Genomic DNA, 21,519 nt, shown 5'->3' with positions numbered 1-21,519 from the left:
TATAATTTCTAAGGATCATTCAATATTAATAAGTAATCATGCAGCAAAAAAAAGACTCTTTTGATTAAATGCAACACTTAGCTAAATCCACAATGTTTTTCTCTTCTTGATAGATATCAACAAGTCCCTGAATGAAAGAAGACTGGCTTTGTTTTAGAGACTTTTAGATGGATTGTATTTAGTGCAGCAGCAACAAGACGAGAGCCTGGAATAAGAGAGCAAGAGCACTTCAGCCTGCATCTCACCTGCAGTGAAACTCATAAGGCTTGAGAAAACAATCGGTCCTTTCATGGTGCTTTTAGATTTAGGGTCCACAGACTGAGAGGGAGAGATACCAGAAGGAACAGCGACACATATACCTAAATGAGCTTCTGTTTCAGATTCAGTTGAAGAAACGCCTGATACCACTTTGTCGTTGAAGTAATCCGTATAAGCTTACCAACAACATTGTGGTTCACCTAAAAAAATAAACTAGCTTCCAAAATATGCTGTACAAGTTACGGACACCTGCTGACAAAGGATTTCGAAACTAATACAGTTCATTAGAGGTGGATTAAATCTGAACCTGGGGACACGGTTTAGTGGACTGACTTCGCAGCAGGGTGATTTGGCAGGTTGCCTCGACTTTAATGGGTTGCTGCTAGTTTACCTCAATATCCGTCAAGAGCTCTGAAACCCGAGTGTAGCACTTATTCTCTCCGAGTAAAACATTCCAGTTAGAAACTTAGCTTCAAGGTTTTTGGAAATTCTATTTAAGCCTTTTGATTACATTTTTAACATCAAACAAAATCCTATTTAGTCTCAATACCTTACAGTTCAAACTATAAAGAAAAACCAGTAAGACACATATTGGGCTAAGTGGTAGAAAATGAATTAATAGACTGAATCCTTTGGCTATTTGTTTAAGTTTTAGTAATGGCTCAGAGTAGTTCACTATGAGCCAATGAGCTTCATCATCACTGTGACATTACATTACTGAAGTCCTGTGTTGAAATCTCTGAGTATTTTAACTATCACTGTCTTGGTATTGGTGGAGTCAATCTGACAAACTAACCAAAGACACTACATGCTTATCACAACAGTGACACACCCTAAAGCACACCCCGCTTTACTGCACTTTTTGACTCCGATAGGATCATCATTCACAAAAACAAACACTGGATTATATTTACTGAAAGTAACAACTGAGACCACAAACTGACAAGGAAAGTGTTTACTGAAGTTAATGATGAAGTGAGTTAAAGGGTAGCTTTTCACAGACTTTAATGTAGCTGGACTACTTTTTCCAACCAGTGGAGTTGCCCCCTGTGGACCACTAGAAAAAATGCAGGTTTAAGGCAGGCACACCCAAACAAGAGCCCATTACTCTTCCTCACGTGTAGTGCACTGCAGAAAACAAGACACTTTCCCTAGTTATCACTACTGCAAATACACTGTGTGGTTTAAGGAATTGTCCGCCCTCACCTTACTAGCACTAAAGTCTCCGAACAGCAAACTGCATTAGTCGCACATCAGTGCAATCCGACAACACAAAGATAAATAAATAAGGGAACTGTCAGTTAATGTCTGATCTGACAGCGCAAATTACTGCTGAGTAAGTCTTATGAAATCTGCTTATATATTTGCTACTGGTTAGGCAGCACTAACTGAAAACTCTTTATTTTGCTAATGATCAGCCTGAATCTCATCCAGAATGAGAATTTCTCCTTTTCTTTCAGAGAATGTGTTACGTCCTACCTGCCAGACCAGATATTCACATGACTAAATTTTTACCCAGGAAGCTCTCTGTTAGCACTTTTTCAAGTTTATATCTTTAAGTTACACTGAAATGAAGCATCGTAAAGCAGGTGATCCACAGTATGGGGCTAACCCTGAATCCCAGAATCCCAGCTTTAGTTACGAGGCTGTAATGTCTCCTAATGTTTCAGTGCTGAATTGAATGGCTTTTGGCTGACTTGTGGATGGTTTTACTTCAAAATTTCTTGATGGCATTACCCAGCATGAATAAGTTAATTTTCATACATAAAACCAAAGAGGCCAAAGAGGCAACCCGGACAGCTCTCCTTTTTTCTGGCAATGATTAAGAAAAGAGGGGGGAAAACACCTGTGAAATATTTTGCAGTCAGGTTAATGCTAAAAGCCATCAGACGACGAGTGAAAGTTTCCCCTACTGGTTTATGGGAGCTCAGGCCTAGTGGTAAAAAAACAGGAATGCCAATGGCCTGAAAAAGCATTACTCACTGGATCCCCCAGGCAGAATAACCCAGAGTCTTCCAGTGACTGAGGCGGGGAAGGGAGGGGTTCCCCAAACAAGGACCGACCACGACAAAGATGGAGCGCGCCCTGAGGTGGGAGCGCCGGTTCGAGGCAAATGACAATGACCATTACAGTGAAACGAATAGTAACAAAGGCAGTGTTGCAAAGCCAGAGTTGCTCATTTTAGTAACTAAGAATAGCTCTACCATAACACAACCACAAACATCCCGTTGGAAACATGTTACCTCTCTTGACAAGGAACTCAGCAATGTTTTTAAATGCATCTTTGACATATGGGGTTGGGTGCCACATTGTTGTGCTGCCACCTGTCAGACAAATTTCTTGGACTTGGATTCGGTTCAACACATTGCTGCACTGTTTAAAAACGATGCCATGATTTCAGCTGCTTCACAGCAATTGTCCCTCCGGCTTTTAACTGATCCAAGCCAGTTCTACAGAGCTGAAGCTGAAAATCTGTTGAAACCTCACCAACGCAGGAGAAAGTATCTGGAGGTTGAACGTGGCGAGATTTAACTAACCACTGCTACTACTGTAAAATGCAGTGGCAGTGATTTTCCTAACTGTGGCTTAAGGCAAAACGAAAAGAAGCAGGAGTCACATGGAAGTGAAACCGTATGAGGGTGTGTAGGGGAGTGGCAGGCGTTTCTCCTTAACAGCAGCATGACAAGGACGAAGGCTATGATCAGCGCTGACCACACGGGCCACGCCAGGCCTCACATTCGAACTGGGAATGAGCTCACTGTTGTTACTCAGCATTTCCACAGAAGCTGCTGAACTCTGTGAGGGTACTTCTGTTTTCCGTTGCCGACTGCTTTCAAAAAAAAAAAAAAATTTTTTTAAATCAGGCACAAACAGACTTCAGGGCCAAGGAATTTCCAAAGTTACTGTCACACATTTAAACCTGGAGGCACAGTGAACGGTTGCTCAAAGCTTTGGAGATAATTTCCCATGCCCTGAGCAGCAAATTGTATTGATGTATAAAAATAGAGCATTGTGAACTGTCTATGACACTCACAGAGAGGGAATGATTATCTGTGGCACACCCCACTTACAGCCATTGTAACAAGTAGGCGCCTATAAAGAGAGGTGAGCATCAGGGTCTTTAGTTAATCTTTACTTGAACAAAACTAGTGACGATGCTGCTGCTATTTGAAAATTTGTGATGAACTGATCAGTTACATGCAAGTAATTCATACACCACTTTACACGAGACACCAAACATGACCATTTTTGAATCTGGATGCTTTTGTTGTGTTTTTTTTTAGCTCAATACTACACTTAACATGACTGCATTCAAATGTCTTTTACTAAAAAAAACAAAACAAATGAATCCACAGTCGGCTCTACTTTGCTATTGAAAAACAAGTTAAACAGGAAGTGGCTAAAACAATGCCTTCCCTCCCCCGATGCTGTCGTAAAAGCCACAGAGGAGCTCATACTAATGACTCGTCATCTACATTTGGATCTTTGCTATAGAGTTTCACAATGGCCTCATAAGCAACAGGAAAGTGAAAATTAAAATGGTCTTCTTTAGTAAGGCAGGTGACCAGTTATAGCAACAACAAACAAAGCCACATACTATGATTACGTAATGTCATTCACCATAGTGGGTAAAAATATCAAACTGACTTACATCAACACTCAACTCGCACCTGATGGAAGACTACAGAAACATAAATCTGAGGTTAAATGTCAGCACAATTAAGCTGTAAGGCTTTGCAGAAGAATGAAGCAACCAGTAATAATTTACAGTCAGCGAAGACCACTTCACTAGACAGCTACAGTCACAACAGGTAAATGTTTACTTCACTGTAACCACACCTTTCACTCTGCAGTGACACTGTGTAACCAACCACACAGACTTCATTCACCACTTTAAGCCATAAACCATGAAGTTGATTGACATATTCATCAAGTTCCGCGTTCACTTCATCTTAGGCGTTATGTTAAGCTGTTGTTCTTCATCACCGGAAACTTTTAATAACCGTCCCTGACACTGATATGGAGTCTTTAAGCAAAAAGATCCTGTAATCCGGTCTGTGCTGGACAGCTTTTCATACCCGGATGTAATGACTGGAAAGTCACTGGTGCAGTTTACTGGTGCAATAATACAGGTCACAGCAGTTTGAAAATTAATCTAAATGCAATTCTTTCTGGAAAGGAAACTTGATTTGACAAATATTTTGATATATAATGAAACATTGTGAATTGAGTAAGTGCATGCATGGAAAAAGTTTAACATGTTGGTAATTAGTTTTATTGCCAGCAGAGACGATCATTACAGTATGAACACTAAATGTTAGCTGAAGCCAGGAACTGCTGCATAAATACTGTAAGCAACAGGAAGCAGCTAGCCTAACTCAACAAAATCTCCCAAAAACACATGTTTTAATTCTTTTATTTATTTGGGTAAAGGACATGAGGCCTCAGGAGGAAGAATGGGAACACTGGGATTTTGACACTCAGTATGCAAGCACTTAGTCTTCAGTCACACAGGCTTAGAGACCAGTCAGTGACCCCCTGGCAACCTCCAATCACTGGGGAAAAAAGTGGTCACTAACAGATTGCCATGGTCACCTGTACTTACCTGTGTTATAATTTGTGTCAGATAATTTTCCTCCATCCCACTCTAACCCTTATATCCTCTTCTGTCACAACTCTGCGTGTCGTCCTTCAGTACATACACAAACTTCCTCTGCAGTCCTCCTCTTTCTTCCTGCCTAGCAGCTCCTTACTTAGCATCTTTGTCCAGTATATCCACTATCCTTTCTCAGCATGATTTCTAAATTTGTGCCAAACTATATTCACCACCTTGGCTAAAAGATTAAAAGACTTTATTTCAAAATAGATCCCAAATTGTTAACTTTTCCACATAATATTGTTTCCAAAGTCTTTAAAATAGATTTTTAAATGGCCAACACTGATGCCACAGTCAAGTACAGAGGTGATATGCACTTTACCTGGTCAAACAGCTGCTTGCCGGTGGTGCTGGGCTGGATGGCAAATTCCAGCTCAGCGTCCATGGTGGTGACGCGAACATTGACCTGCAGAAAAACATGAGAAAAAAAGCATGAGATCAAATGCTGACGCAGAGATACAGAGGGGTGCTTATAGGTAAAATAAAATACAAGGTAAATCATACTAAACTGCTGCAGAGCAGAGCTGCAATGTGTGTGTTTATGTGTGTGTCAGTGTGTGTTTGGTAAGGGGGGTGTATTTGCAGAGTAAACAGAAGGGGCTCTGCTTTCTCAGCGACAGACCGGCTGATTGAAGGGAACTGTGCTGCAAAACTGGAGGTGTTATTGATTAAAATATGCAGTGACGAGTCCAACTCATGAAAGTAAAATTATATACCATAAGCACAGCTCACGCCAGTTTCCCAAGCTAATAATGGCACAGCACAATATATGTTAGTCTGGATGGTTCAACTGAAGTAACTCCATTCACTCAGTCCTATACAAAACTTCAAAGTCTTTCAGTTCTCTGGTTAATGACTGATCATAGTGACCTGTGCTTACAAAAAGAGGAGGTCCATCTTACTGAAACCTGCTCGACAGGCCCAGAAGTTAATGCCCACTCACAGCCATCCACCCCAGTAATTAACGTGCAGAACCATTTCAAACAATATGACTGCCGTGCTTCGCTGAATAATGAAAACTGACGTCAAGTGTGCCTCATAATGGAGAGAAACGGTATTCTGTATTGTCGGTTTGGTTAGTAATCAGTAAGCAGGATATGAAATTCACACAAAGACCATGCAACAATGCACAAATATTTACAGTGGCTGCTTTGAGGTAACCCACATACTGAAGCTCTTTTCTGTGGCTATAATGTCAACCGTCTCTGGTATTTGCGGGGGTTATGAAAAGCCACAGATACTCAGGGTATTGACTGAACTTATTAATGCCCAGTGAAAACGATACAAAGAGGTTAGTGGACACAGAGTGAGGAGAGAGAAAGGCCTCCAGTGACATCTTTCATCTCCAGTCCATTGTGAACTACACTGAGCCTCAGTGGTGAACAAACTGAATGACGCCCACTGGAAAAGGGATATCTGGGCCGGAGCAGCGACGAGTCTGGTGACTCAGAGGGCCGCTGATTCCCATGAAGCTTTACGGACTGATCAACTAACTGTCACACGCAAATCCTCCAGGGAAGGCAAATCCAATCACAGCAGTGCATGGAAAAGCACCTCACCGCTGTGCCCTTCAGGATACTGTAAAAACACAGCCGTCAAGTCGGTGGATATTCAAAATGCCCCATTTATTGTCCCAGTCTGCTGCTGCTGTCAAGTCAGGTTAGCTAGTTGACTCACATGACATTAAAACTCAGCAGCAGCACAGCGAATTCTGCTTTACCAACAAAATAAAAACAATGAAGCACTGAGCTCAACCCTCCAACGGCACATGTGCATACAATTTGAAAGGTTTTGAGTCATTCACCCCGCTTCGAGTCACAGCTTGGAGGTTGGAGAAGGAGGGGAAGCACTGCATTTACTTTACACAGCAAAACAAAGCTCTCCTTTCAGTTGCAGTGCCCCAGTAGCCCTCCGCTATCATCATCTACATCCCAGAGGAGCCAGATGACCTAACACAAAAACTGCACCAGAATCGATCAGAAACGGCTCTATTAAGTATTATTTTTCAGGTTTCTTCTGTTTAAATTACTGTTCTCTAGCGCTGACAGTTTAAGGTGTTACAAATTGAGTTACAGATGTAACAGTTACAGATGGAGTATCTAGGAGAAAAAAAAACACACACACACACCCTAACCAGGAGAGAATGGAATATATGAATATGTGGAGGAGACAAGCCAGTGGAAACCACTGAGTGATATCTGATCTCAAACTAAGTTCTCCAACGGTAACTCACAATAAACTGAGGCCATTCACAGCGGTAAAGAAAACATGACACATATGCTAAAAATACACCAGGCAAGGACCCAGAGTTCCACAAAGAGCAACTTTAGTCAGAGGAAAGTCTAGCAGTTCATATTAACCATTCATACCCCAGCCTCATATTAATACCTGACTTCAACATTTTAGTAACAGAAGCCCTGTTTCCTGAAGCCACTGTAACAGCGCAGGTTATGCAAATCTTCACACTCCTGGAGGAAGATGCACCGCAGTGGTGGCTATGAAACATTAACAAGCAAACCGAGCTCTATGGCAACACAGATTATTAAGCAGTGAGAGCCAAAACATGGTAACAAGTGCACATGATCAACAGTGTGCAGATTTTCCCTCACTGTTAGAATTAGATGAGGTGATCAGACCCTGATGTGGTGCACAAAGTACCTGAAATCAACTCATTCCACTCCCTTTCAATTTTTTGTCTCCTATTGCCTCCTTGCTACCTGGTTATTTCTAACCGATCACTGAAGACCAACATATCTGCCTGAATCTAAAGATGTTTTATGCTGACATTGAAGTGAACCATACCAAAATACTAGTTTAGCAAGGGTTAAGAATGAAGTAAAAACAACATTGCGATGTCAGAGAATACAGTTTCATCACTGTGTTAATTCACCCATCTTACTCAATGGACCAAGAAACCACTGTTTCAACTGATGGGAGTGAAAAGGTCTCTACAAGCAAATGTAGAAGGCATTAAATCTGGAAGTGAAAATAAATGACCAGCCTGGATTAAGGCTCACAAGTGGAATCTTTGCACAGAGCCAGGCTGCCTGTTCCTTCCAGTTTCCAGTCTTTATGTTAAAGCAGTCTCCTAGATCCTCTTTATTAACCCCATCTGCACAAGATGTTGTATGGTTACACTGGGTGTGTGTGTTTTAAGGAACAGGCTGGAGGTAATCTTTAGAAAAGGATAGATTAAATTATCTTTTTCTAATCAGGTTAGACACTCATTGCAAGAAAGGTTACTGTAACAGCAATTTGCTTTCACTATTGTTTTTCTTCCTATAGTGCCATTTCCAAATCTAACATGAAATTGAGACCCTTTAAATTTAGAGGTCTGACTGACTTGGTTATTCCAGTCTCTAAAGTCTATGCATACATAACCCCTCCCAGCTCTGTATAACCACGAGTTTGATTAAGGTTCCTTTGGATGTTTCAGTGGTAAGTTTAAGAAGTTTCTCTAGATTAAGTTAAAAACTAAAGTGGTCATCACCTCAGTAGTTAAACTGTGAATAGGCTACGGTGCATTCTTCAGTGATGACCATTCAATATTTAACCTCTGCATAATTTGCATGGCTTTACAAGAGTCTGGTACAAAGGGAGTCACCATGGCGATATACCAATAAGTGACTGCAGCACAGGAAGGACGGAGAGAGAGAGAGAGAGAGAACAGGCCGGCTCGTTCTGTCAACATTAAACACAAGTAACTGAAGAATGAGACTTCAAGGACTTGTAACCATTTTGGGATTGGTGAATCACGCCTGGAGGGTGTTCCTGGTATGATTGAGTTATCAATTACTTAAAAGGAACAAATATTAACAATGGGACTGGACATGAAAAGAAAACACCCATCCACGCTGATGCCAGCCACGCCTTGTGTGGATTGTGTCACAGGGCTGTGATCCCGAGGAAAGACGGTTCTGGGAGCGCTGAGGTTTACTTTGGATAATGTGCAGTTCAGAGGGGTGAACGGGAGACCTCGCTGCTTGTGATAAAACACAATGCAGGAATGATTGGTATCACACCCATCATCTGAACTCTAACAGTTGCAGGGTGCCTGTAGGTTTCTCTCTCAGTTTGATTCACATTTAAGGCAAATCTGCATTTTTGATCCTTTGCTGCTTGACTGTGACTTCACATTTACATTTGCTGTTTCACAGCAGATGGACAGTTAGATGATTTTGGTGGTTTTTTGTGAATTATACACATAAGAGCTCAATCTATGTATGGATCTATGTCTATGGATTTGGCACAGATTTTTTACACCCATTTATCAGGGGGTTGGGACCATTACTAGGAGCTTATGACTCCCCTGAGGCTTGGTTTCTGTCCCTTTCTGGTTTCTCAGGATCATTAGCTAAAATAAAATATACCTCATCATTTGTTCATTAGGGTTTTCCTAAATGTTTTTAGACTTCATTTTGTGTTTTTGAAATTAAAAAAATGTGTTAAATTGACACAGAAGGTGCATTTTCCTGAAGAAGAGATAAACACTACCAGCTGTAACTGTCATTTCTCAAACAAAAATGTTTGAGAGGGGAAGAAGAGGGGATTTTTTAAAGTGCACAGACTGCACAGACTGATGATTAAGTAAGAAAATCCTCAACTGACTAATAGATGATGAAATTAAACAGGCTGAATGTAACATAAGGCTCCTCTGACTGTCACTGTGGGTTTTGTTTCCCAGCTTTCCCCACCCACAGCATCGAAAGAAGAGATTTACTAAAAAAAACAAGTGTCCTGCTGACATTTACTCATGCCATGTCTGAAAGACTGGGCCAATCATGAGGCCACACACTGAATTAGTCTTTAGGATAAACTTTGTAGGAAGGGAAAAAAAAGGCCTTGTGACTTCTTCTTGGTATCATGGAAAAAAATACTCTGATATGATTTTCTAAAAAGGCTGTTTTGTGTCAACTGGACTCCGTGTGCTGCCGCTATCAAGACAGCAATGATGTCATTTCCACAGTGACGCTCATGACAACCCTGAGGCGTTTCTAAACAAACAGACAACATGTCATTGTCATCCCTATATGAATCTGTTTAACAGCAACCTGTCACCATAATAACACAAATTGCACAACTGCACCTATTTCTGATACTGTTTGCCTTTTTCCCATTGAGATACTTTAAAACTGTGAGCTTGATTTGCATGAGTTACTCATGCAAACAGCTTGGCTTAATTTATCTTTCTGACATTTTCTATACAGAGAAAAATATTGACATAGGCTTCAATCTAACACATTTCCATCACAAAGAGGGAGAGATACAGGACGAGCCATGTGCCACTGTACAGTATGTAAGAGCTCGGGTGGGGCAAAGTGAGTCAGGAGTAATTGAAGGCTAAAAACCTGTTCACATATACATGGTAACTACATAAAATACAGTTTATATAGACAGCAAGTCACTTTTTTGCCAGTTTTCCACCCGACATCTGTATTTAAAGACTTTCCACTCTTATCCAGTAAAATAGCATATAGCTATTAAAAATATAGATCTACCCACTTAAATTGCAACCACATAAAAAACTAAACACTGCTCAGGCTTATCTTTCAAGAAAAAATAAATAGAGGACAATAATAAAGACGTAAGACATTGACTTTTTCAATGGCATTCGCCTTTAACATGACTACTGTATTTTTACAAGAGCTAATAATCTCAGAAAGCTCTAATGTCATTATAACAGTGTCGCTCTAACCACATTTTTATGAGATTCGCATAATACAAAAATAATAAAAACATTTATTTATATTTTTTCCGAAGAGGATTTGAGACTGTGTTAATCGTTACCTGCTGTGATTCAGTTAATACAATCTACCTGTCACAGAAGTAAAGAGTGAAATTATACAGAAAAATCAAAGGGGCTGCTTACCGCTTTGGGCATTTTTCTGTCCTTTTCCCGGCTTCGAGCGAGGAACTGTCAAATAAAAAAAGGAGAGACCTGTACTCCGAGCGACTGCGGCTTACACTGCGCCTTCCTGAAAAGAGAGAAAGAAGAGAAACGAGTTTCGACCACTTCTGCGCTACTTAAAGCCGACTGAGGATAGCCCGACACTCCTGCGGACTACAGTCATCAGGATGAATCACCCTGGAAACCAACAAGCCAACGGCAGCTGGATACAACAACATAGGAAGTGGGCTTTTCAACCTTCAAATTAAGAGCAATTGGTCTTACTGGTCATTACTTTATAGTAATCCCGTGAAACACTGGTTAAAAAAACAAAACATTAATCCTTCGATTATTTTTCATATTTATTACAATTATTATAATTAGTATTACCCCTCGTAGTACTATAATAATATGAGAATTATCAATATCCTTCCACAAAGCAAAATAGCGAAATCTTCAGTCTATGAGGAACTTCTAAACCTAAATATTTTCATTTGGAGTAACAAAATAAAAACCCATGTTTGCCTCTTCAAATGGATGTACTTATTTAATTTACAGTGATCCATTAATGGGCACTACCATGCTGCTTATCAGTGGATCACTGACGCACTGTCACATACGTGGGGTTAGGTTAAGCGGTGACTCTAAACTGGTTGTGTGAATGTGTATCTGGATGGTTAGCCATCTGTGTTAGCCAGCAACAGACTGATACACATTAACCTATACACCTATACATATTAACAAGGTAAAATGCTGATGTTGATTGTTTGGCTTTTTTTTTTTAATTCTCTTACAGCCATTTCTTGTCTTTTAACAACGAATACCAAAAATGTCGCGCTTGAAAGGCTTTATTTTGAAATGCAACACCGGATATCCTGAAACTTGCTTTACCTTAACACTGAGTCACACAGACACCATGCAGCTTAGCTTTAGTACAGAAACACACCTCAACCACTACCTTTAATAAACGTAATGGTCCCCACCCCTCTGTGTTTTTGGTCTTTTATTTTGAAGACGTCATTATCTCAAAAATCCACACCCCACTTCATATTAATGGAAGCCTTTCATGCTCAATATTTGCCTGCATCGCCTCACAAAGTCGATTAAAAAGAAAGAAGAAGAGAGCAGAAACAATGCTGTTTTGTAGTGCATTTAGCACAAGGAGTGCTCAGCTACAGTGTGACAAAACGAGACAAAGTGACGGCAGACAGGGAATATTTCACCGGGACTGTAATGTCTGCTCTGGGTACACACCCACACCGACGGGGAAACGACTCAAGCCCAGTTTATGACACGTTCCACCTTTTTCCACTAAAAAGATTTCCTAATAAAAAATACACGGTAAAATATTTAGAAGACTAAACCGTGGGCTCCTAAACCCACGCTGTATTAATGCTCCCCTTTGTGCACAAGCTTCATCTGCGCCGCCCTCAGCCACATTCCCATTATAATCCCAAAGACACCTGTTGTGAGATTTGCCTGCTTTGTGTAATGCACCACAAAAAAAGAGTGCAAAAATAAATAAATACATACATACATAAAACCAAACAAAGTCTTATTTTTAAGCTCTTCCATCTCGCTTTGCTGCCGGGGTCGGTCAGCAGGACGGAGGTGTTGAAATAAGAATAAAGTCTTACCGGAGATGAGACGGTGGTTTGCACGGCGGGTCCGCACACTCCCTCTCCCGCTGCTTCTCCAGCCAGGCGCAATATGGCGCTCATACATCCCTGTGTGCCGCCCTTGCAGGCTGCAGGGCAGCAGGGTCACCACTCGGGGCCCCTGGGACCCGTAAGGGGACTCTGAGGGACTTCCCAACAAAACCATTAATAGTTTCATTGATGTTTGATGAGCATTTTGGCAGAGCTGGGTGTTTTCCCTGCTTGAGTGGGGAATCTTGGTGGTTTGTCACAGGGCCCACAGCTGCAACGTAAAGTGTGATAATAACAATAAATAAATAAGTATGGTGTGCAATGGCTCTTATTTAAAGTTAGTGTGATTAAATTATGCAATTTAATCTTTTGGTTATTTAATTATTATTTAATTTGCAGGTTTATTTTTAAACTGTGCTTCTCTTTTATGACCTTAAAATAACAACACCTAGTTAGACATCTTAAGGTATTTCTACTTTTAAGATAGTCAGTTATTTTCTATGTAGCCCAAATTTTCAGTGCATTATACGAAAATCGTGTAATAACATTCAATAACCACAACAAACAACATAAACTTTTATTTTTTCGGTAAGTTATCGTGTTAAGAGCGCTGTCACTTTGGCAACTGTCTTTTAATGTTGTTTTTTTTAATACTTCCTCAATTTAGTGCGCAACGACTCAGGTGTCACCTGTCCTGAGCGCGGAGTTGCATCACCGCTCAAACTTTAACACGGGAAATAGCGCGTGTCATCCGCCCTGCGCGTGCTGTACAGAGAGCTGGCGTCAGAGGTGAACCGGCCAATGAGAGGACGGGATTAAAATAGAGCCGTATATATCGGAGGTTAGACCTACTTCTCACCATAATGCGAAACCAAAGAGCGAGGTGACAGTCCCGCCTGCCCCTGCTTCTGCTGTTACCTCGCTTTCTACAACTACAGCTTCACCAGCCCTATCATTATCATCATCATCATCATCATCACAACCGCTTTCTAAACAAAGCCTACTGAAAATAGGTGTGTCTCTAACACCTGGAGGGTAGCCTGAAACCCATGAAACAAAGCTGGTACTGACACATTAATCCTCCCTGGTTTTTAAAGCAGGAGAAATTATCAGCTGCTTTAAATACATTTTCTGGGTGCTGGGATAATGGAGCCGAACAGACACAGTAATGCAAAGCATTCTTGAATTTGCCTGTTAGTGTACCTGAATAAACTGTTTGCAGTCAGATGCCAGATGCAAAGGGTTAAATACACAGGAAGGCACTTTGAATGCTCCTCTTGAATATCTGGAGTTCCTTAAAACCTGTTTCACTGCCTGCTCTGCCGATGATAATCTTTTTAAGATTGCTCTTTGAACATTAGATTTTGGCTGATTTTCTTTCATTGGTATGTTGACAGCTCAGTAGCACACAGGAACTTTCTTCAGATAAGCAGTAAATGAACAATTGTACTGCAGAACTGAAAGAAAAAGCTTGACTTCAAGGGAGAAAAATGAGGAAACCTGAAGCAGTTTACACTGAAATGTAACTAACTTCAGCTTTTTAATTTTATTATCTTGAGGTCGTGGCATGTTGTCTCAATATATAGGTGCATAATTGACAACTATTGCACCCAAGTCATAAGTGCAAAAAAGACATCACAGAACTACTAATTGTTGGAGCCTGGCCGATATATCAAACAGGACGATGTCATCATCTTTGCTTTTTTGTGCTGCTCCCTTTAGAGGTCTCCACAGAGGCTCATCTGCCTTTATCTCATCCTATTCCTCGTACCCTGTCACACTAACCCTCTGCATGTCCTCCACTACATCCATGAATCTTCTCTGAGGTCTTTCTCTTCTCCTCCACCACTATTTGGCCAAAATATCTCAGCTTTACTTTTCTACTTTGACTCCAAACCACTCAACATGAGTTGTCTCTTTGATATGCTGATTTCTAATCTTGCCCATTCTTGTAACTCCAGATGTAAAGCTTAACATCTTCAATTCCAGCTCTGCCACTTCCACCTTGGGCTCCTGTCTAATATCAGTCGACATTAGCTATCTATGATATAAGCTATCATACCAGCCATTTGTGAACAGCCAATGAATGAAAACTTAAAAAGTTAAGAAGAGCCACCCTTCAACCAAAGTATGAATGTTGACATGGCATAGTGTGTCCAGCTGAGGGCAGTTATTACCTTACCTGTTGGCAACCTGGGTTTGGAGCCATGAACAAAACTACCAGTTCATGAAAAAAAACTTTTATTTGTGGTAAATACATTCACACACTTGTGTATAAATCTCTCTCTATGAATCAGATTTTTCTAGCTGTCTCTCTTCCTCGTTAAAGCGCTCGAGTCTCTTCTGGGTTACATCGTAGATCATAGCTGAAACAGACAAAAACATGGAAATGTTTCAGTCACACAGGCGCAGCCCCATCCCTGTCCTGTTTGACTTCAGCGACAGCTGTAATGTTTAACACGCACCACTAGATGGTAGTCACACAACGCACGCTGGAGAAAATTTTACAAGTAAATGCAGGCCTCTACCCTCCTGAACCAATTTTTTTAACCATTTGTTTTTACCTGTTATTTCCTCCAGCAATTATTTGTCCAGTTATTATAAAGACAAATTTCATCATTCACCAGAACATTAAAAACTACACTCATGGTCACCAGTCAAATCTTCTTTTTTTTTTAAGGCTTCAAAAGTTGCTGACCTGGGTCTAAAATAAAGTTTTTAAAAAGCCTTTTTTCACCTGTAAGGTGTACTTCCTCCACCCTCAGAACCCTCATATAGATTTCAATTTGAGTGGCAAGTCCCATTCTTTTCATTTCTCTACTTTCTCTTTGAGTTGGTTTGAACTTATAAAGCACTTTGAAGTGATAAAAAAAAACCCAGATGCTAAATAAAAGCATGACTATAGAAAATCTACAACAATGATGAGTGGACTACAGAAAATTATAAGATGAAAAAAAACTAAAACATGGAGGTTATTAGCAAATTTAGGTTTGCATACGTCAACCCAAAAAATCTCAAAAAAAGGGATTGTCATCAACAAATAAAATAAAATAACAATGTCTCTTACTGTCAAGAATCTCTCTTGCTGTGCATCTCCTTTCCACCCTGTTGTTCACCTCGTCCATTAGCCATGGGAAGAAATTAGTCTCGATATCTGTAAATCAAAACCACAAATATGATTCATCCGCAAAGTTTGAGTCAATTATCTTTTCATCTATTAATAGACACAGATGTAAGGAAATGACTCTTTAGCAACAGAGGGCAGCGACACCCTTGTGTGTCAAGTAGGTAAAAGTTCAAGAGGCCGACCTTTCTCCACGGGGTTGTAAAAGTAGCCATGGCTTCTCAGCGAGGTAAAGACAGCAGGTAGAAGACCGGCCAAGTATTGCTGGGTGTACGCCCGGGCGGCGATCTTCTCTGCAATCTCCTTTTCTTTTCTCAGCACCTCCCTCTGCTGTGCAATTCTACGCTCCTGAGGGAGGAAGGAACCCAGATTAATCTGTTTAATCTGGTACCAAAAAAACTCACTCTCATGATGTCTGAAATCCTGAAATCCTCCACCATACCTAGCAGGTGTAAGCAGCGCACAAACACTGTGAACTTTATTATTCTAAAAATTGTCAGTGAGCTCATACTCGTGTAGCTTCACTACACGAGTATGCATAGTGACACATAAATACAAATTTTAGTACTCAAACACAGTTAATCTGCTTCATCCGCACTGTGACATTACTACCATATCAGACTTGGTTTGATGACACTGTTTCTCTGGCAACATAAGCCAACAGAAATTATTTGCGCTCCATGTGTGACTTCTTTTAAAAAAAAAAAGATGATGAAACACCACACATATCTACCACAGCTAATCTTGGCAGGAAATAGATGTCTAAACTTTTCCCCAATTATACTCACTTTATTAGGTACACCTCGCTAATAAGGGGCAGGACCCACTTTTGCCTTGAGAACTGTTTTAATTCTTCATTGCATGGATTAAGCAAGGTGATGGAAACACTCCTCAGAGATTTTGGTCCAACTTGACATGGACCATATTGAAATTTCTATGTTTCACCAAATTTGGACCCTAGCATCCAAATTTCACAGCAGAAATCAAGATTGATCAGATCAGGCAACTGTAGCCAGTTTCCTGGTCTTAGCTGACAGGAGTGGCACCTGGTGTGCTTTTCTTCTGCTGCTGTAGTCCATTCGCCTTAAGATTCATAACGAGTGATTCTTTTGATTGCCTTCATATCACCTCAGAGCAGTCTGGCAGTCCCACTGTTACTTTTGCAACAAGCAACAATACATTTTCTTCAGCTTATCCAATTCAGAGTTTTGAGGGAGCTGGGGCCTGTCTCATAGGCATAGCGGGAGCAGACCCTGGACAGGTTGCCAGTGTGTCACAGGGCTAATACAGAGAGACAGACAACCATTCACACTTGTGGTTGGAATCACCAATTAACCTAACCCTACTAAATGCTTGTCTTTGGACTGTGAAGAGGAAGCTGGAGTACTTAAAGAGAACCCAGGCCGATGATGGATTGAGTTGCTGGCCTGTGACTGGCTGATTAAATATTTGCATTAAAAGGAAGTGCAATAGGGGTACCTAATAAAGTGGCCGGTGAGTGTAGTTATAATAGATAACAAAATGGTACTTTTAGGTGTTCAAAACTGTTTAGCATTAGTTCAGTTGCATGTTTAGTGCTCACAGGAGTGCGACATGTTCGGATAAAGAGAGAGTTTCTAGAACTTTCATACTTTCTCCTCATTGTGTCGTCTCTCCATCTCCTGGAGCCGCTGCACCTCTGCCAGCTCATTATTTCGAAGCTCCTCGAAGGCTCTCTGCTGGGCCTTCAGACAGGCAAGCTCCTCCTCCTCCATCACCTCCAGCAGAGACTGTTCGATTGTCTTACCCACCAAGACCTCCAACACTGGCTGCACCTCAACGTCAAAATCAAACAGCTGCAGAGGGCAATTATAAAAAAGTGGTGTTTTCCTGTGAATTTTACAATATTTTAAAAGTTGTTTTCATTACTATCTTACAAAGCCAAAATAGCAGCACTTTTCTTTTTCAGTTCCACAAAGTTGGGCAATTCACAGGCTACAGAATTGAAGGCAAAGACCAACACTTGAGTCTTGATGACTGACAAGCTGATAATAAAACAGAGCAACATGGAATAAGAAAGAAAAATCAACTTCAAAATAAATAAACCAGAAAATCTGAGAAATAAAAATTTATTTAAATAGTCTAAGTATTGCAAGAATAATCAAATAAAATGATGAAAAATTATTCAAAAAATGAAAAAAATAAAATAAAAAATATATCAGTTAAAAAAGAAATCAAATACGCCATACAGCATACAATAAAAAGAAAGAAATGTCATATAACAGAAAAAATAATATTAAATGACCTCCAACCAGTGAATAAAATAAAATAATGAAACCCAAATTACAAATTAATATGGTTAAAATGGTTAAAAAGCCAAAACAATATATAGAATAACTAGAGAATTGTTAAAACACAAAAAGCAAAAATAACCAAAATAAGTAATGCCTATAAAGCAAGCTCATTTCTGCATGTTTGTCCCCTGCCAACTAAATCTGAAAAAAAAATATTTTGCTACAAAACATGCCTGAATGCATAGTAAATTCTGTACTTTAGTCTCCGAGCCAAAGTGATTGGCAACCTTATAAAGAGAAGTCTTAGTCTGGGTTATTGGCTCCTCCAGAACAATAGAAGGCAACAAACAGGTCTAACCTTTTTTTATTAGAACTATGTTAATGCTATTAAACAAACCTTCTACTGGGACTACTTACCTCTCCCTCTTCTATCTGTGTTTCGACATCTTTGCCAGATTTGGCAGGTATGAAGAGTGGAGTTGCTGGTCTGTCCAGGAAGGGGTCAGTCTGACACTCAATGTCCGTAGTTGCAATAATATTGCTCAGTTCTTCAAGGTAGAGCTCTGAAAATTAAGCAAGGTCATTATAAAAACTCCATGTTTTTGGAGTCAAAAATAATTATTTTACCTGTGCTGAAGTTGTCTAGGGAATTATTTTACCAGTTTGTACATCAGTGTGTTTTCTGCCCTCCAGTGCTTCAGGAGTGTTGGGTCTAAATTGCTCCCTGGCCTGTTTTCGAGCGATGGCCCGTCTCCTGTTGGCCTGTTGTCTTCGTATCTCTGCAGGGTCTGGCTGAGCTGTCTATCAGTGGGGAAAAGAGGGAAACAACTACAACCTACGCTGCACAAAGAACAGTAAAATGAATGTTTCACACTTACAGTTGGTATGATATGCTTGGCGTACGTATTTCCTCTGACAACACGACGATCATACATAATGTTTCCATAATGACGCTTTGTCCTGCAGGAAGACGACAATTCATTTAAATGCATGCAATAACTTTCCAACTATTTCCGGCACCTATAAATGTTCACCACCTGTAAACAACCATCAAATGCTTTGAATCTATTAGGTCTGCGGGACCTCATAGGCTGAAAATCTTCTCTCTTTTTTTTCACGTTTGCATTTTTTAACCTCAAAGGGAAAATGCCGATCCATGTTGTTCTAGAGTTTGACAGCTGAAGCATGCGACATTTGAGATACAGTTGTGGTCTGAAGTTTGCATCCACTCATCGTGAGTATAGAATAGAACAGAATAGAATGGAATAATCCTTTAATTGTCCCACAAGGGGAAATTTGGTTGTAACAGCAGCAGAAGAAAAGCACATATACAAACAGAACAGGACACAGAACAGAAACACACACAATTTTTACAGAAAAAAATATTTTATGAATGTCATGGTAATTTCAGAATTCAAATGATTTCTTTAAATGAATGTTCAGTATACATCTTTAATGACTTTAAAAAACAAGAACTGGGTGTGTGAGTTTCAATTTATTTCTGGATTTTGTCTAATCCACGTAGGGTCTAAATTATACGCACAGGCTGAAATATTCGCATATATTTCAGCCTTAACTTTAATAATTGGTTAAATGTCCCTCAACCAGTTCTTGTCAGAACTGGTAGATTCATTTTAATTCCTTGGTTTCCTGACACACACGTGGCTTTTAAGTGTAGTCGCCATATTTTCAATAGGGTTGAGGTCGGGGCTTTAGAAAGGTCACTCGAGAAGCTCAATGTTAGCCTGCTTCATTAATCCAACACCAGTTTGATTTGTGTTTAGCATTATTGTCCTGCTGGAACACCCCACTATGACCAAGTTTCAACCATGTGGCTTTTGATTTGAAGTGAAGTTGAAAAATTTGGAGGTAATCCTTCTTCATTATTTTTACTTGTACACTGCACAAAGTGTACAACTGGCAGCAAAACGCCCCCAGAGCTTGATGCGACCACCACAATGCTAGACAGCTGGTAGAGCGTTCTTAGGTTTGAACCTTGGTGGTTCCTGGATTGTTCATGAACATCCTAACCAATTTCTTCTCATCTGAGGGTAACCGTTTAGGTCTGGAAAAGTGGTAACACATCCTAATAACTTTTACTTATATACAGTTGTCTGAACTGATGATCCAGAAATCTGGAGTTGTATAGAGATGGCTCCAATCATTTTTATGGTGGTTAAAAGAAAATACCAGTTGTGCATAATCATGATTGTTTATTAGGTCTTGGCCTATTAACAATGTAGTATCTTCAGCACCTACATTTAAATCTCAAAAGATTTCATTGAGTACATGTATGATTTGAGCCTGTGTGTATACTTTTGCACCTAATTATTGGCATTAAAGGAGTGTGCTGTATAATCATTTCAACATAGAAAAAAGAACAGTTTAAAGAAATCATCAAAATCCCAAAATTACAGTGCCATTCGTGCTCATGACGAGTGTATTTAAACTTCTGACCACAACTGTATCTGATTTACTCAATTTTTCAAGTAACAGGCTGCTTTAGCTCTCAGATTTTTATTACTTGTAAATGAAATATAAAGTTCAGCTACTTTTTCTTACAGTCAGTAAAGCCGCTGTAGTGGGTTTTATTTCCACCGCCAATATGCTATATTTCAGGTACAGCTAACCACTTATAAGCTTGCATTTAAGAGACCATGAAAAACGGCACCGTACTCTTCAGTCGACGTCTCGCTGTACTTTGAGCGGTTCTCGACAGCTCTGGGGCGGCTGGAGAAGGTGTATGTTCCGCTTGGATCTCTGTGATTGTGTGAAGTAAAAGCCATCTTTCAGAAAACCCCAGACACTCTAGCGAACGGTTAGCTAGTTAATGTCAGTGTTTAGGCCTGACAACAAACGGTAACCAAGAGGCTAGAAACTGTGGTAGCAACCGTCTCCAGGAAGTGTACCAAATAAGGTCCGTTGACTCACTTCTTTTTCTTTTTTGATTTTCGCTTTCTAATAATACAGATGTAAATGTAATAAAATCAAAGAGTCGGCTTTTAAAATTAGCCCTCTGACATAAACGACAAATTCTGTTTAGAATTAGACATAAAATAAACTCGAAATGTTTACTTATTCGATGTGCACGTGCATGATATTTATTTATTTATTTATTTATTTATTTATTTATTTTATTTTATTTTAAGGCTCCAAAAAAATCATTTAGATGAAAAAGAAAATGACGTATTATTATTGTTATCATTCACCAACCCCAGCTGAATTTATAAATTAATATAGTCATAGAGGTCAACCCCCAAAAGCTTTTTTTGTATGAAACTGTAACCATGTTGTAACCTTTTTTTTTTTCATGTCTTCAAGACATGTGCTGGCAAAAAAGGTTGAAGTTCAAACACATCCTATGTGTTTGAACTTCAACCTTTTTTGCCAGCTTTAAGATCAGTTTCATGTCACATGGTCATGTGGTCTAATAAGTTGAAAGTGTATGTCTTTTTATATTGTCTGTCACTTTTATAGGTTTCAGCTGAGTATGTGTTGTAAGTGAAGGTCTTGTGAAAGTCACAAGTAAAACTTAAAGTCAGCTGTTTGTTAGTGCCAAGTATACAGCTCATAAAAATGAAAAGAAAACTTTGAAAAAGACATCAGATCTCAATGTAAAAAAAAAAACAACAAAAAAACATGTGGACTCAGTAATGTGCTGGAAATGAAAG

The 21,519-nt window shown here is 39.8% G+C and overlaps 2 protein-coding genes across 3 annotated transcripts in view; both read right to left on the bottom strand.

The window, feature by feature from the left end:
- ezrb (ezrin b) overlaps positions 1 to 12,581 on the bottom strand; it is a 31,234-nt gene extending 18,653 nt beyond the window's left edge. The window contains exons 1-3 of one of the 2 annotated variants that reach the window (XM_013272001.3): positions 12,440 to 12,581; positions 10,785 to 10,890; positions 5,238 to 5,321 (exon numbers count right to left, since the gene is read on the bottom strand). In XM_013272001.3, coding sequence (XP_013127455.1) covers positions 5,238 to 5,321; positions 10,785 to 10,796 — 96 coding nt within the window. In that variant the 5' untranslated portion in view covers positions 10,797 to 10,890; positions 12,440 to 12,581. Of the gene's footprint in view, positions 1 to 5,237; positions 5,322 to 10,784; positions 10,996 to 12,439 lie in introns of those variants that run through there. The other variant, XM_005474983.4, reaches the window with a different exon arrangement.
- Positions 12,582 to 14,675: 2,094 nt separating this feature from the next.
- rsph3 (radial spoke head 3) lies at positions 14,676 to 20,745 on the bottom strand. Its single transcript, XM_003446361.5, has 8 exons — positions 20,525 to 20,745; positions 18,727 to 18,808; positions 18,508 to 18,649; positions 18,266 to 18,411; positions 17,207 to 17,410; positions 15,761 to 15,923; positions 15,519 to 15,605; positions 14,676 to 14,817 (listed from the first exon to the last, which is right to left on the bottom strand). The coding sequence occupies exons 1-8, from the start codon at positions 20,632 to 20,634 to the stop codon at positions 14,738 to 14,740; spliced, it is 1,014 nt and encodes a 337-aa protein (XP_003446409.1). The 5' UTR covers positions 20,635 to 20,745; the 3' UTR covers positions 14,676 to 14,737.
- Between the last annotated feature and the right edge of the window lie 774 nt (positions 20,746 to 21,519).

This window comes from Oreochromis niloticus, linkage group LG15 (assembly GCF_001858045.2).
Source record: "Oreochromis niloticus isolate F11D_XX linkage group LG15, O_niloticus_UMD_NMBU, whole genome shotgun sequence".
NCBI classification, from domain to species: domain Eukaryota; kingdom Metazoa; phylum Chordata; class Actinopteri; order Cichliformes; family Cichlidae; genus Oreochromis; species Oreochromis niloticus.
This window is presented reverse-complemented; position numbering and strand designations above follow the sequence as displayed.

Excerpts from the sequence above, each read along its gene's own strand:
- rsph3 (XM_003446361.5), bottom strand. The coding sequence starts at position 20,634 with ATGGCTTTTACTTCACACAATCACAGAGATCCAAGCGGAACATACACC. Across the intron at positions 15,606-15,760 it reads TTACAACCCCGTGGAGAAAG|ATATCGAGACTAATTTCTTC; the intron begins GTCGGCCTCTTG and ends TTTGATTTACAG. Across the intron at positions 14,818-15,518 it reads AGCAAGAGAGATTCTTGACA|CTATGATCTACGATGTAACC; the intron begins GTAAGAGACATT and ends TGTCTGTTTCAG.